Raw genomic sequence first — 16,885 nt, forward strand, 5'->3', positions numbered from 1 at the left:
GTATGGCTTTTGTTTCCTTTATAAAAGCAACCACTAGTGCAAACCGGGAACTGAAGCTTTGGTGTGCAGTAGTTAAGATGCACTGGCTGGTTTCAGCGCTACTTCTGTATTCACACATAACATTGCACACAGAGTAAGGGTTAGGGACCAGCTGCAGAAATCGTTGGATGAAAAATGGCTCTGTCAGTCCTCTGAACGGGACATACTCAATCAGTGTAGGGTTCTGGCAAGCGAAGTGTATGTACAGATTTATGTATAGGTTATTGTTTTCCACTGCTCCATGAATGAGTAGTCCATGCATTCAGCCTCATAACAGATCTTCTCCCTCAGACTGAAGCTGTGAAGGAGGTCTTTCAGTCTGGGGGCCCATCACTGGCAATTCGTGTCTACCACATTCACCCCAGGTTCTCTGGAAGAAACTCTTCAGCTGAACTGTTTGAGGAAGCTGGGAAGGCCTGTGTGATGATACCACCAGGATGCTTCTGTTTCTCTGGAGGATTTCCTGTCCTTCTCTGCATACATGAGTCTTGGGCCATCACTGGGTTTCTGTGTACCAGCTCCAGTGCTCCTCTCTGTCTTACCTCTCCCTACATGTGGGGGTTTGTTAGAGGGTCCTGGGGATGATCTAGGAAAAATATGATCACAAGAGGCAGTCACATACAACAAGCTTTATAGGTGGCACTCAGACAGGGTTGCATGAGGGGCAAGGTGTCTCACACAATGAGATTGTCCAGTGCCCAGGGAGCAGAGGGCCTACCATCCAGAAAGGGAGGAGGGAAAGACAAGTCCTGGAGAAAGGGAAAGAAGGAGGTCTGAAGGGAATCACCTATTTAGGTGATATTGCTCTGCTGCACAATGGGGAGTTTCTGGGTCAGAGAACCCCAAAGGACTGCAGCAACTCAGGGTCCTATAACCACAGGGCTCTATTTCATCAATGGTCAGCAGATGTAAGGTTAGGCTTAGTGAGGTATGCAAAGCATACAGGTTCTAAATGGCTAAAAATAGTCTTATTTGGGCTATTTTTAAGATAATTGAGCCCTGGCTGGTGTAGCTCAGTGGATTGAGCACGGGCTGCTAACCAAAGTGTTGCAGGTTCGATTCCCAGTCAGGGCACATGCCTGGGTTGTAGGCCACGGCCCCCAGCAACCGCACACTGATGTTTCTCTCTTTCTCTCTTTCTCCCTCCCTTCCCTCTCTAAAAATAAATAAATAAAAAATCTTTAAAAAAAAGATAATTGGATATGTATAAATTTGAGTTAGATGCCAGCAGGCTTTTGATGTATGGGTCTCAGACTGCAGGGAAGAAATAAAACAATGCCCAGGCTAGTACACAGAGACCACCTTTGGATCATTCATGTAGCTCTCTAGTGAGTTTGAGGTGTCCTCCCAAAGACCATGATGAGGCCACACCCTGAGCCAAATCCCTGTGGTCCTCCCACAAGGAGAATAAACATTTAACAAGGGAGAGCTTGAGTGGCCATTGGGAAGGACATGGCACAGTGTGACCTCAGACCACACCCACCCTACTCCTTACTTAGGATCACAGTGACAAATCTCTTCCTACCTGTGAAACGTTACCTGGCCTGGAGCCCCTTAGCTGGCTCCTGCCTTCACATCTGCCTCTTCATTTCCTGAGGTGTCTATGGTCAGTTTGAAGAAATGTCATTTCTTCCATTTGCCTTCACCAATAGAGACTAGGCTGTTGGAGCCAGAAAGGTCACAGGAAGTGCCCATGTTTCCAATGGGGAGTTTCATGAAAATAAAGTCTTGGGGAGAATCTGAGAACAAAAGTTCCCTTGTCCAATACATTTAGAAAATGCTTCATAATCTAGTCCCCTCTTAGGGGTCCACAAGACAGGTGCACATTCAATGACCCATGATTATATAGGAATGAGAGGTGAGACCATCTCGAGTAAACCATCCCTGGGAAGATTGTTGAAAACACCTTGCTGGGAAGGAAAATTCAAAAAGAGTCTTGAGGTCCCCCTATCATTGAGGAGTTCACAAGGCAGTGAAATTCAGATATTAATGGTATTTTGATTTTGTTATGCTTGCACATCGAATGAAGTGAGAAAGAGAGAGGGGAAGAGAAGAGAGGTCGACTGTGAGAATAATGTGGTAGGTGATAGATCATTGATGATCATGCAGAGTCTCCCCCCTAGGTCAAATGGACCATGATTTTCAGTGCACCCTGACTCTTCAGAACTATGTGCCATCATACTCATGGTGTTGGTTGTAGGGATTCTCAGATTCAAAGTCACATAACTCTGTCAATGAACTGTTGGCTCAGTCAGGGTTCCTCAAAATCAGTAAAGGTCTAGGCTACTCCCTCTCCTTCAAGTCTTCTGGTGCATTTAAATAAGCATAAAATAAGGTTACTAAACTCGTGATCCATGTAAGTGCTTACATTTTATCATCAGCATTGTAGGATGCACAGCTTAATTCAGTCCTGGCCTGGACATGTGACTCCACTTGGAGACAGCACAAAAGATGAAGTAAGGCCTGGCTCGTGATCACCCGGCCCCTCCCTGGGGCAAGTCCTGTGTCCCTTTCCTCCACTTAAGCCAGGAAGCCACAGATTCATCAGGATGAAGGCATGAGGCTAACATGTGTGATTATTAATCACGATTAGCCCCGTGATCGTGATAGGTTCAATTCTGTGCAAATTTATTTTCCCCTTTTATGTTGAAAACAAGTGTTTAAAAAATTATTTCATGCTGTATCCTCCAAGCTCTGCAGCCTTTCAGGTTCTGCTTTAATTTTTGTCACTGGAACTTGGTGTACAGCTCAGAGTGGAGTTCAGTGGTTAAGAAGACAGGGTCTTGGCCTTAGATGTCAAAGCTTACATTTGGCTCCACAATGTGCTGGCTGTGTGCCCTTGGGCACTACCTCCACCTCTTGTTGCCCAAGGGGCCACAGGAGCACACTCCTTCTGGAATGCTGTTAGTGATAAATGAGAGACCGAACACAGTACCTGGGGAGTGTCCCTAGATTGCAGCTACAGTAATCTGTAACATTTTTCCAAATAACCACATTATTGATTTTCTCATTTCACTAAATTGTCTTCCACAACATTATTTTTAATATCTATATAACATTTCATCTTATCACTGTCCCAAAATTTACCAATAATTTTCCTATTGCTTAGGATTTAGAAAGTTCATATTTTTCTTCATCATAAAAAAGAGTACTGCAATAAATACCTTTAGAGCCACATTTTTGCATATCCATGACTATTTTAAGATACATTTCTAAAATTTTAATATTGAGTCAAAATTCTAAGGTAATTGTGCCATGAGGCCCACGGTAACCACTGAAGTCTCCTGGATTTGGCATTTCCTAGTCCTTTTTTAAAAAAGATTCTATTTATTTATTATTTTTAGAGAGTGGGGAAGGGAGGGAGAAAGACAGGGACAGACCATCCATGTAAGAGAGAAACATTGATTGGTTGTCTCTCTGAGGTGCAACTGAGGCATGTGCCCTGAGTGGGAATGGAACCGGCAACCTTTTGCATTGTGGAACATCACCCAACCCACTGAGCTACATGGGTTGGGGCAGGTATTTCCTAGTTTTTAACAATAAAAAGTAAATGTACTTGATGCTTTGCCCAGTGTTGCTTTGAACCTCTCAAAAGCATTTGGCTTTTGTCTGTGAACCTTCCTGGCTCTGGCTGAGGTTTCACACCTGATGAGTGTGGTTCAGGGACTCAGAGAGCAAGAAAACACCTGCAACTGCTGTTCCTCCAGCTCAGAGGTATGCTCGAGGGACCATGGGCACAGTGGTGCATCGTGGAGATTCTTCTCCCAGGTTCCCTTCCAGAACAGGTGTTGGGAGCCTCCTTTTTGCAGGAGATTAATGTCCCACAGGCATGGCCTCATCTTCCAGAATCAAGTATTCCTTTGGCCTCTCCAGTCCTTGTCCCCCAGTGAGGACAACCACTGACATTAGGCCCAGACAGCCTTCCTCCTCTTTGTTATGCCTGATCCACAGACCCCCAAAATCTATGCATTCCTCTCTTAATCCATCCATTACTGTGTGACCAGCTAGCTCATTCTGCCTACCTCAGTGAGCTTATCCCCAGATGGAGTAGAAAAATGTCCCTTAGGAGGAAGAGTCTTCGGAGAGTTTCAGAATTTTTAATCCCAAGTACAAATCAGTTTTGGAAGCTCTGTTGCTTAAATTGTTCTTGAATCCTTTCTCTGCTGGCTCATGAGATGTCAGAGGAAGGACCGCCTCCTCCCCCTCCACTTGCATCTATGGAATCTGGCTTTCCTAAGTAACATTGCACTTGGGAACAAGGAATCCTTTGTACTTTGTACTGTTCCAATGGCAGAACATCATCATTCTGTACTTGTTCTCTCCCACAGGTGAAGGAGCAAAAGATGCAACTTATCCCAAGAAGAATGCATAAATTCATGTAATTTAGGGAACAGCTTGTGCCCACTTGAGTTTGTGTGTCTTAGCTGTTCTCTACCTGCTTCTGTGTTGTTCATTGGGACCACCTTTTAGGGACTTGGAGGTCATGTGGTTTCAAACATGTCTATTTACAAAGGGATCTGCTCTTCGAAAGCAAGCTGGCTCCTTCAGGTTCTTACTTTCTCCCATCTCCTCCCCTCCCTCTCTTTCTCTTTTTCCTCCCTCTCTACATGCCTCCCTTCCTCCCTTCCTTCCTTCCCCTTTGCCATCTTTTTCCTGTTTGCATGCTCTTTTAGTAATCAGCTGCTCTAGCCCCAGGTCAGGAGAGTCAGGAAGAGACTGGATGCAGCAATAACCTGACTTTTGAGGACCCTTCAGACCAGCTGCATCCCGGCCTTGCCAACAACACCCACACAGGCTGCTGGCTGCAATGAGACAGGAAAGGTTTCATGTGTAGTGTAAACACGCCCAGATACTGACCAAACGCCTGGTGAGACAGACACTCCAAAGACAACTTCGTAAACTGGGCAAAGGCCCAATTGAGACTAGCCTCTGTTTTCTGAGTGGGGAATCTGCATAATGGAAAAACCACAGGTTTGAAAACCAGAGGAACTAGCTACACATTGCAGCGGTGGAGCTTCCACGCCGGTCCCTGGAAGGAATTCTGCAAATTTTCCACGCCTCAGTTTCTCCACATAGAAAATGGTCATGATGATGCCCTGCTGAATAAAACATGACATGAAATAGCATTTTAGTTGCTGTAAGTGCATGAGAAAGGGCTGCCTCCCACTTGCCGAGTCTGCTTGGATTCCACTCCCCAAGGACAGCCAACAACGCAGCCCTGTCAAATGACTGCCGGTTCCAAGCAGGAGCCACCTGGCACTGGTGCTGCACAAGGGAGTGCCACACAGCCAGGGTGCTTAGCGGGGTTCACAGAACAGATGCAATCAGTGGAGGTTTCAGGACATTTTCTAGGTTTATTAACAGAAAAAGAAACATAAACCTAAAAATAGGTGTAATGTGTCGGGGTCTTTGGTAAATAAAAGAAATGAGATTATCCAGCATCTATGGAAGCAGCATGAGAAAGGTATGGATGTGCTGGACACAACCTGGAAGGAGCACAGTAGGATGCAAAACATCTCAGGGGGTGGAACGCAGGCTCTGCAGCCAGAATTCTTGGTTTCAATCCATCATTCCTTCGTGGGGTGTCTTGAGAAACTCACTGAATGTCCTGCTGTGCCTCAGTTTCCTCTTACATAAAAGAGGGTGATGGGATGCATATTTCACAAGTTTGTTGTAAAGACTAAATTATTTGATTCATACAAAATGTTCAGAATGGTGCCTCGCACACAGTAAGTACCAAGTAACCATGGATACTATTGCTATAAGGATTTTTATCCATGAATTAGAAATGATCTGTGGCTAATAAGGGAAAGTAGCATGGTGCAGCCAAAAAGCTCAAGTGTGGGAATTAGCCCATCTGAAGTGACTTGACGGGGTTTCCTCAGGAAGTTTGCCTAATTCTCATTTTCCCTACTGAAAAGATGAGGACTATAACAAGAGTGATCAGGGTGATTCGGTGAATATTCTATTCGTTATTAGGGCAAGTGGCCTGGTGGGATATTCTCCATGACCCTGAGGACAGACACATTGCTCAACACCGATGTCGGAGTGGGGGTCTGTTTTGCGGAGGAGAGGGCCACTGCAAGGAAGGAGAGAGAGGACTAGGAAGGCATTTCCTCGGAGGCCTGTGGGAGGCCGAGTCTGGCCTGTGTATGTGAAGACAGGTGTACTGGGTCCTGGTGGGCGGGGGTGGGGGGGCAGTGGAGCATAGCAGCTTCCAGCCCTGGGGCCTGGAAGCTTCAAGGAGCACATCAGACAGGCCACAGCCAAAGCCAGCAGGTTCTCCAGGGCTTTGCTGCTGGGGATGGGCAGTCAAAGGAGTTCCTGAAACATGAAGTTCATGGAAGGAGGAAGAGCTGATCAGAAGCAAAATGCATGCATGCCAACCCCACTCTACTCCACCCTTCTTCCTTTGAGCAGAACTGATCTTCTCAAAGGTCTCCAGGCTTAATCCTGGCCTGGAAGGCAGCAGCCCTCAGCACCTCATCGTGGGGGGCACAGTAGGAAGCAGCTGTCTGGGGAGGCCCCAAAACCATACTCACAGGTCTCCTCCATGTCAGGGTAGGATTAAGGGAGGCTACTCTCTCTCTCTCTCAAACACATATGAACACCCCAAATGTGCACATACTCCTAATTTGCCGAGCAGGACTGTGAACTATAACTTATAGAACACTGCACCCCACACTGGGCTTGCCTCAATTTGGGCTTCACAGCAGAAGGCAGTTGGAAGGAAACCAGGAACCATGTGATACCATATGACAATCTGGCTGGACACTGGACCATCCTGGGGAATGTTAACCACACCTGAGCCCCATCTCAGACAAGAGTGGCACCTGCTAGGGGCACAGGCCCAGGGGAGGCCATTTGCAAAGCTCTTAGGTGATTCTAAAGAGCTATTAAGGCCTGAGAACCACCACTGGCAAAAATAAAAATGACTTACCCAAATGGAAGAGGCCAACTTATTTCACTGGGACTGGGAAAGCTGGCTGGGAGCAGTACAGGAAAGAGGGTCATTTGGACCCTCTCACCCACTCCAACTTCCTGAGCAGCCCAACAAAACAGAGTCTGTGGCTGAGGGCACTTCTTCAAACTCTACAGGGCACCCCAGAGTGGGAGTCCCTAACATAAGAGGTGGGGAAATTGCCAGAGTTGCCGGAAACTTGTTCAATAAAACCAACTCCCCTTGTCTTGGAGTTTCCACCCAAGAGAACTTGCAAAAGATGGAGGACACTTTTTGAAAGCCTGAAGGACTATTAGCTACAAAGGGCCTGAAGAATACCACGTCTTCATTTGTCCACCTCTCCATGACTTTTCAGTTGCTCTCCTTGCCTATCCTGCCTGAATGGTTAGAATGTTTTCAACAGAGAATTGCTTACTTGAATTGAATTTTCTTATGAAGATCAACATTAAATAATGACTGGGTGACAGAGACTTTTGGTTCTGTGGGGTGTTGCTATGAGAGATAATCTGCACAATGTCTGAGCACCTTAAAAATGATGCTGTTGATTAAAAGTATCTGTCTGTACACATACAACACTATGGGCACAGGCCCTTCACACAGTATATTTCATCTTTGCAGAATTCACTGGGAGGTGGGGGCGTGGACACAGAGAAATCAGGAGACCTGTTTGCTATTACACAGGCTGGTACTTCCAGCGAGAACAGCCTCAGCATCACAGGTTAAGGCATACCCAAAGCTCATCTCCTTCTTGATTTCAGGTTCTACATGCCCTGCAGGGCCTCTTGGGATCACTGAGTTCTGGAAAGTGCACAAAGCTGGGCACTGTCCCTTTAAATAGTAGAGGCTGAGGCACTCTCAGGCCACCATGACACAGTCCTGCGTTGAACCAGCCCCTGAATAACTGGAAGGACGCCTGGTTTGGCTTTCAGTGACAGGGAGCACTACCAGGGAACATCCGGACAGCCTGGTTGGAAGCAGCAGGGTTTGGTCTGCCAGCTGCTGGCCTCTCTGCCACCCTGTGGGGAGAGCCTTGCCTTTGCATCTTTTGCATTTGACTGCAAAGAACACTTCGAGGAGGAAGGGGTAACACTGTTTGGCCTGGTGAGTTTTATTGCAAACTGTGCCTCTGGGTGGTGTATATTTATGCTTTACAGAGTGTTTGTTGCCCAATTCCCCACCCCCCACAAACCGCAAATGGAATTGCAGTGGAGACAGTGTGTTTGTGTTGGAATTGACTGGGAAGTCAGAGAATTTTTTTAAATCCTAGGTTAGGAGCTGGATAAGCTGGATATGTGGTGAGAATGTTTGAGGGAAATCTAGAAAGACCCGTACATCAACGGAATAAGAGGGTCTAGATGCTCCTTCCCTGGTGGGAAACAGATCTGCATATATGCCTGGCAGGTGATCTCACAGCGTAAGCAGGTCAGAGAGAAACTTCCACCTGTAGCTGAGCCCTGGCCCCCCTCTGGGTGTGGCAGAGCTTACTGCACTGCACTGAGCAGAAGCATTTTGCTCCCTATCACTCAGGGGAGAGAGGGGAGGTATGAGGGATGGAGGAGTTCACAGGTTCTGCAGCCCACACTGTGGCTCTGGCCTGGCATTGCTTAAAATGTTGAATTCAAAAGAAAGGAAGATATGAGCTGTGCCTTACAATATGTACACTTTTGTAGGTATATATACTTCATTTAAAAATTTAGTTGGGGGGAAAATCCTGAGTTAAATATGCTAACATCCGTAAAGTGCTTAGAGTAGTACTGGGTACATAGTGACCACATAAATGTTTGTTAAATAAAGTAAATAAAAGTCTAAATGACATAAAGCAAAGCAGCAATGCTTAGGGCAAACCTCACTATAAAATGACCTGGGAGAAGAAAAAACACTTCCATTTCTTAGTCATGCCACTTGCATATGCACTTTCAACCAGTGGGAGTTTGGAGCTGTTTTGGTCCAGGGGCAGTCAGACTTGTTGCAATGGTTAAATGTGATATCATAATAAGGATGGTGACAATTTAGTGGGCACTGGTCCCTTATTATGTTTCAGACACTATGCTCGCTGCTTCACATCTTTTAAAATAGGCATTTTTTGTCCTGTTTGCAGAGAGAAAAGAGAAGCTCAGTGAACTGTAGCTGATTGCCCAAATTCATAATCCCTGAGTAAGCAGGGTAATCAGGTTTGCTGAGCCCAGGGCCTAACCACTGGACCACACCACCTCTCACAGACCATGTGTAAATTCCTGTTAATGTGCCTGCCACATGATGGGCATCGAACACAACTTTTACTAAGATTCTTCTTTTTAATCTGATAATATAATAATTTTTAAAATACCACATTGGAAAATTTTTTTTTCAAATAACATTTTCACTTAAAGAATATGCAATTAGCAGCTACTTTCAAATAGTAAAATAATGTGGAATGTGACCTGAATCATTTAGAGTAATTAAGTTTTATGACACAGTTCACTAGCAGGTAGATGTGTGTGTGTGTGTGAAGTGCATTAGTAGGCAAAGACGTTTAACACACACACATTCGGGCTCTCTATTCATGCATCTAGAATGGGCTTCCGGAGTGTCTTATTTGAGCGCATCTTCGCCACGCCCGGAAGGGCTAGCCTCTCTCTCTGTGACGCTGGGCGGACCAAGTTCAGGCAGCTATGAATCAGCTGATTTCCCCGGCTGCTCTTCCCCCACCTCAAATGGGCCAACTCCCCTCCTCCTGGCAGGGACGCCAGCCCAGCCTGGGAGCCAAGCCAGGCAAATTTTGCCAGGAGCTTACCGGGTCGTGTTTTGGTTTTGTCCAGGCTAGGAGGGGCTGGACCCCAGGACAGGCTGTCTCATAGTTGCCAGGACTCTCCTTCCGCCGACTAATTCTCATCCAAAAAGTGCCCGCTAGATCTGTCCACTCCAATCCTAGGAACCCGACGCACGGCCTGCTTGCAGACACTGATAACAACCGCGCGTGGTGCAGATGTACACAGCGAAGGAGGCTGGGCAGGCCGGGTGCTCCAGGCCCTGAGAGGATTGGGACACCTTCCAGGGCTGAAGTGTCAGCGCCCTTCCCTTCTTCCAGTATAATAGGAATCCAGCCTCGGCCCCCAAGGGAGCTCAGCCTGCTAGGGCCCCCTCCCCACGGAGCCCAGAGCTGGGCACCCATGGGGGCGAACTCTGGCTAGATTTCTCACGTGGGCTGAGGGGGCAGAGGGGCCAGTTTATTGGTCAATACTTGGTTTCCACGAAGTCGGAGGAGCGAGGGGAAGTGGAGTTGAGAAAACTCAGCTGCCTCCTAGTTAGTTTCGAGTAAAAGTCACAGCCGTTTTGTAGAGATCAACTTTCTCCTGCGGCGCATTAAAGACCAAGTAACTGTCTCCAGCCCCCACCCGCCACTTTCTGCCCTTTCTCCTCCCAGAGTCCCGCCCTCCTGCACACGCTGACCCAGGGACACACCCTATTGCAGCGACGCAGACAGGGCGTTGTTCCCGTTAAAGGGGATCGCCAGGAGCCTCCCTCTGGCCCCTGGCTTTGCGATCGCAGCCCCGCGGCGCAGCTGTCTTTGGGGACGCCAGCAGCCAAGAGAACGCATCGAGTTTGTGCCTGAGGCCACTCTGAGGATCGGGGACAGCTATCCCTCTGGGCTGTAAGTGCTTTGGTACAGAAAGTGGAGGAGGTGGGGGAGAAACGTGGGCATCTTCTGTCGATGGTGCCAGAAAGCGCAGAGCAGGCGCAGGCGCAGGCTTGAGGCTGGCCAGGTCCCTGAGCTTTCTATACTGGGCGCAGGCTGAGAGAACACGGTCTGCCCCGTGTGGTTCCAACGGGGTTGGAGTGGGGTGCCCTGCGGTGTGTATAATGTAACGGGCACGGGTGTTGGGCCAGAATACCAGGCAGGGGCGGAGCAGTTTTCGCCTCGCTGGAATGGAGGCTACTAGGGGACTCATTGGCAAACCAGTGCCTGCCCTAGACCTCCCGGAGTACTGTAGTTCCCCACTTTCCAGCTCTATGCCCGACCACCCTCCTCTTGCCACGCCCGGGCACTAAGAGCCACTGGACTTAATTTAAACCTTCTGGGAGACATCAGAAAACCGTGCTTATTTTTTCTTGTACATTCCTGGATTTCTTTGAATGGGTTGCTTGTGGAGGAGAACGGAGGGGCCCGGGATTGGGTACTTTAAAAACCGAGTTATGAAAGGTCTCCCTGGCCCAAGACTCCATCCTGAAATAGTCCCCAAAGACGCAGCTCATCTCCCAGCTTTACACACACTCTAACAGGCCATCCCGGTCTTCCGTTCCCCAAGGTCTGTAAAATGAGGGGCGAGGACCGCGCAACTAAGGATAGAAGGTATCTTGCAGACTGCGGCCCGCCGCAGTCCTCCTGGGACTCAACCCTCCACCCTCCGCCTCTCCTTCCCGCCGGACATTTGCTCCGCTCCATCCACATAGTAGGCTTAGTTCACAAGACACCCTTTAGGACTTAAAACTGAAAGGTTAAAATTGGCTTTTTCAGAAAAGAGTTCCTAGTCCCAGGTCTGCTGGACGCGGTAGCATCCCGGCTTCTTGTGCAGCGGGCCCTGTGAGGCATTGGGGGCAAAGCTGCTGCGTCGGGCGGGGAGTGCGGGCCCCTCCCACAGGGGCTGCGGACGCAGCGGATTGTGTGCGGGAGGTGCAGGGTCCCGGTACCTCTCTTCGACCATTCTCTCCTCCTCACACTGCCCTGCGCGCTCTCCGGAGCCTCCACCGTCTCTTTCGCTGGCTGAGCTGGGGCCAGGACGGCTCCCGGCGTTGGCAGAACTCAGTGGAAACTTGGAGACTCATGGAATGAGAAGCGCGCGGGGATCTGGGAAACCAACTCCCTGCGGCGCGCTCTCCCTCAGAGCCTGCCCCAGGTGTCCCCAGGTCTCTTGCAGACAACTGGGCGCCTAGCCCCTCGCCCCCACCTTCACTGCTGGAGGGAACGTGCTCTCCCTCTGCTTCCCCAAGTTTGGCCGTCTCTGGAAAGCGCCCGCGGTGGGTGGAGGCGGGCTGTGGCCTCTGCTCGCCATTCTGGAAAAACCTCTCCTCCTGCACTGACTTACCACATTTTTTTTCCAAAAGCAAAAGTTGTTCTGTTGCAAGGGGACCTCCCCCCCCCCCAAACACCCCGCCCCCCGCTGCCCTGCTGAGTGCTGAGCGGGTATCCTGTGGTCCGCGTCTGCCCCCTCTCGGCCAGCCGTGGGGAGCTGGGCGGGCGGGCGTGGCGCCAGGCCGGGGAACGCAGGGACCTTCCTCCTCACTGCGCCCCCCCCCCCGCCCGTCCCCCCGCCCTGCCTTGCTAGGACCAGTAGGTTGGGCCTCACGTCTAGCTTCGGCTCTCTCCTGGCAGGCAGAAACTCCGTGAGCAGAACTTGCCGTCAAAATGCTCCTCCTGTTGCTGAGTATCATTGTTCTCCACGTCGCAGTGCTGGTGCTGCTGTTCGTCTCCACCATCGTCAGCGTGAGTGCCAGGAGGACAGCGGGGGCGGCCGGGCACCCCGCGCTCACCCAGTGCTGGGGCCTCCGGAAGCCCGGATCCCGCTGGTATCCCCTCTAGCTCAGGACGGCATGGTTGTTTTCAGACAAGAGAAGCCTCGAATGTCCTAGGGCGTTTTGCAGTTTCTGGCAATCTGCGCCTTTTCAGTTGTTTTGAGAAAATGAGAGCAGATTAAGGGGTAGGGAGGAAGCAATCACTGGACTGGGTTAGCTGCCCAGGCCTCCTTTTAAGCCCAGTAATTTCAGTGGAGGTCCAGGGCCCTAAACCTTTATTTGGTAAAGTTGTTTAGCGTTTTTTCTTGATGCAGGTTTGTTGAGGAAGTGGAGTATTTATGAAGGTTTGCTTTTTCCAAATGGCATAGGTCAGATGGGCAGTTTAGTGCACAAAACAGCCCTTAGGACTTTAAGTTGGGAAGTTAAAATTGGCTTTTTCAGAAAAGAGTTCACAGTCCCAGGTGCACATCACAGTCTGCTTTTTGATGTGCACACAGCACCTTCTTAGACAAGTCCCTACTACATGGACAGGCCAAGAGGATAACTCAGTTACAAAGCCAGCAGCATCAAGTAGATTGGTTTCTAAACTTATTTTCTTGGCTGTGAAGATGAGCACAGTCCTGGACAGTTAGGTGCTGTGGTTTTAACTTCATATAAGGTGAATTCCAGGCCTGATACTCTTGTCTGTTTAAAAGGTTGAGAAATAATTTGATCTGCGAAAAATAATTATGTCCCAGATTTGTGAATTTTATAAGCATCCGAGTTTACCACATTCTAATTGTGCCTGACAATCTTGTCAGATTGGTAGGGATTATAAATAAGGAAATAGGCTCAGAGAGGTGGTGGGTGGGGAATGACAGCCAGAAGACCCAGGGAGAAGTGACAGCTTGAGTACAGGGGCCCTGGGTGACTCCTTCTACTATAGTACACACCTCTGCACATAATGGTAACTTATGCATGTGTGTGTGGTACTTTTCCACTGACAAAGTGCTTTTTACTTGCAAAAACTGGTCTCTTCCTCAAAATGATGTCTGAGCCAGACCAACAACTCTCTCCTTTCTCCAGCATGACTGTGGCCTTTGGCTGGGCAGCACTGGGCGGGGTAGGGGCAGACCAGGTGGACAGGTTGATGAGGCTGCTCTTTGCTTTGCCTTCATCTTCTCCTTTCTGTCACTCCTCACTACCTTAGCTGATGTAGACTGTCTGGTTCTTTCCAGGAATGGATCGTGGGCAATGGACATGCGACTGACCTCTGGCAGAACTGTAGCACTTCTTCCTCAGGCAGCATCCGCCACTGTTTCTCATCATCAACAAACGGTGAGACTGGCACTTTGCTCCACAGGCTTGTCCTTATCAGCCCTTGTGTTTGGAAGACATAAGCTTGAAAGTTGTTGCTGGGCTTGGGTGGAATGTGACTGGGGTCGTGAATGAAGACAAAAGGAGAGGGGCAGTAGTTACACTGGCTAAGCTAAGCTCCTAGGTATTATTATTCGTTCTCGATACCTACAGAATGGCCTTGCGCTCCCCGTTATTGCTTAGGGTAATGCTTCTTGTGACTCAAGATGTGTGGACACAGATAAACAAAGGAGGCATGATAGCAAAGGAGGTAACCCCTTGGGACTTTGGTTTGGTGGCTGTCTCACTGCAGAAATGTCCTTCCTCTTCCTGTTGTAGTGACAGTGGGACTGTCCCAAGGATAGTAGGGCCAGCTTTGGTCCCCCAGGTACCAAACTGCCTCTCCAAGTCTTAGACTCAGTAATGACATTTAGTATCAAAACGTTTGAGTGTTCCTTTGTGCCAGGTGGGGACTTGAAGCTATTTGCAAACCCTCAGCTGAACCCAGGAGGGTCCTTTACCCAGAAGATTGTGTTTCTCATCTGTCCTCAGCATCATTGCTTGTGAGATATTGTAAATCAGGCTCTCTTGGATTCAAGTTAAGGGGCTAATTGGCAGTGGAAGAATCTGCTGGATGCCTCAAGTTCTCAGAGGGGAAAGGAGTACTTAGCAGGGGGCCTTATGGTGGGATGGGAAAGGCTGAGGTACATCGGATGCATTCTTTGTGGTGGCTGGGTGATGTTTAGTGGTGACATGGACCCTGGAAGGAGCTGCAGTGCTTGGTGCTGAGGACACAGTGAGCCTGACTTGGTATATGCCTGTGTTCCAAAGGAAGTGTCCTTGTCCTGGAGAGGGCAATAGGTGCAGATATGACAGTGCTTTGCTGACACCCTGGGTTTAAAAGACCAATAACATACAGGTTTCAATATGGCTGCAGTGACTCATAAATCCAATATTTCTGTTGAAGATGTTATACTCAGTGGAAGAAACCAATTTAGATCTAGTTCCTGAAAGCAGGCAGTGAAGTAGCCCTTAGTTCAGGCTTTGCACAATCCAGTTTCTTTGCTGGGCTTTGCCTCCTATGGGCTCTGCACCCACTAGCACCTAAGCTGTCGCTGAAGTATTCCAAACAATACATATCAAACCTCAGTATAAAAAGAAACTGCTGGAATAGTCATTTGGTAGTTTATATGGGGAGAATAGGCAAGGAGTGGAAAACCTGCTTTATGCTTCCACTTTCCCAGGGGAAGAAAAGCAAGACCCTGGTGCATATTGAAAGGAGCAGCTCTTCATCTTTTGTCTAAGAGCGTGAAGGCTATTGAATTAAAACCATCCTACAAATTGCATAGTGAGATTGCTTGGTGAGTTGCAAGTAAATAGTCACAAGGGCCCGGGAGTCTGAGATAGTACTGCTTGTCCCTAAAACCACCAGAAGCAGTGTCTCCCTCTTCAGGGTCAGCTGAAGTGCCCTGAAAACTCAGATAGGTATCTACTCGCTCGCTACTGACACCTGGTGGTCACAAGTGGTGACACAGTCCAGAAGGCAGGCTTTCCCTGAGGCCAAGCCCTGTCCACCAGCAGTTCCCAAGTGGCATGTGTCCCATGTGGGTTTGATATGGAGTCCTGGACGCTTAGGCCCAGAAGGAGGCAGCTTGGGCAGGCATGTTAAAACCCAGCTGGTTTCAGCAGAAATGAGGCGGCAGAGGAGCAGCCATCTAAATTGTGCTTAAACTGTCTGCAGGAAGGAAAGCAGAATTTGCCTCATGGCCTGTTATTGACCTGCATTCAACATCTGCAGTTTTAAATAGTCATTATTCCATGCTAGAAGCATCTCTCAGAGAGGCACTCATGTTATTCAATCAGGAAATTTGTTACTTCTCAATTGGCTCTTTATGTGTCAAACACATCTTCTAGGGTTTATTTATGAGGACTTTGGTGTTTCTAGCATGGTTACTTTCTGTGGGGGTCCTGGAGTGTGGGTTCTCCCCATCTGCATTTTTAGGGCAGGGCATTTTGAGGAAATCTGGACACACCCTTAAACAGACTGATAGTATTTGGACTTGGGCTCATGTACTAAATTAGAAGTTTCCATTTCAGTGTCCCCAGTCATCATTATCTTTGATGACATCTTGCTGATACTGATGGGTCAACATGTGTTACAAACTTCTGCTCTGGTGGGGGTGAACCCTCTGGGCCTTTGTTGCCTTTTTGATTGGGTTTAACTACTTCTGTGGCAGACAATAGGGTGAAAAATATATAATTTTTAAAAAATTAGACTGTCTTTAGAAATGAACTGTATCAGTTGCAAACCATTTACCTTGGTCTGAACTTGCTCTTGCAATATTTGGAACATGCTTTTTATTTTACTAAAATCAAAAGTAAATTGTTACTGGTAATGATTTATGCAGAACATGTTGCAAGTATGTTCTGTGAAAATACATAGGTTTACACGACTTGTTGTTTTTTCTGAAGGGCTCATTCTGTGGGGCCATGGCATGGCACCTCTCTGGGGGCTGCCATCACTTTGTTTTTATGTGACTCGCACCCCTTGCCAGGTTAACTGTATGGCAGGCCAACAGCTATGTTATATTGTCAGGAGGAGCCACACCAGATCTTTCCCCCAAGTTGCCTCTTTATTAGAAGTGGTTTTAGATTTCTTACAAACTGCCCTCAACTCTGCCTGCTCTTCCATATTTAGACTTTACTTACTTACTTTCTGCTCCCATCCTGATCCTGGCTGCTGGTAGAGGCAAAAGAGGTTTACTGGGGGCACATGCATGGTGACCTTGTATTGGAATGCCTCTCAACTCCAGGGAATCCAAGGACCTAGGAAACAGACACGTTGCCCTTGATGGTCCTGAGCCTCTTGGATCAGTCAGGGGGTCCATAGAGAGGGATGAATCACTGTGAAGGCAGCTTAAGCCAGGTGCCCAAGGAGTGGGGGCAGGCAGGCAGTGCCAGAGTTCAGGGAGGAAGTGGAAGGGAAGTTTTGTGTGGGAGGTGCAATTTGATCCATTCTCCAGAGCCTGGGTAAGGTTTAAATAAATACAGGCAAAGAGA

At 48.4% G+C, this 16,885-nt stretch overlaps 1 protein-coding gene across 2 annotated transcripts in view; it reads left to right on the forward strand.

Annotated features, from left to right (window-relative positions):
• Positions 1-7,932: 7,932 nt before the first annotated feature.
• PMP22 (peripheral myelin protein 22) overlaps positions 7,933-16,885 on the forward strand; it is a 31,451-nt gene continuing 22,498 nt past the window's right edge. Inside the window, exons 1-3 of one of the 2 annotated variants that reach the window (XM_028534394.2) lie at positions 7,933-8,101; positions 12,351-12,461; positions 13,708-13,807. In XM_028534394.2, the coding sequence (XP_028390195.1) occupies positions 12,384-12,461; positions 13,708-13,807 (178 nt within the window). In that variant the 5' untranslated portion in view covers positions 7,933-8,101; positions 12,351-12,383. Of the gene's footprint in view, positions 8,102-10,452; positions 10,632-12,350; positions 12,462-13,707; positions 13,808-16,885 lie in introns of those variants that run through there. The other variant, XM_028534393.2, reaches the window with a different exon arrangement.

This window comes from Phyllostomus discolor, chromosome 8 (assembly GCF_004126475.2).
Source record: "Phyllostomus discolor isolate MPI-MPIP mPhyDis1 chromosome 8, mPhyDis1.pri.v3, whole genome shotgun sequence".
Lineage (NCBI taxonomy): Eukaryota > Metazoa > Chordata > Mammalia > Chiroptera > Phyllostomidae > Phyllostomus > Phyllostomus discolor.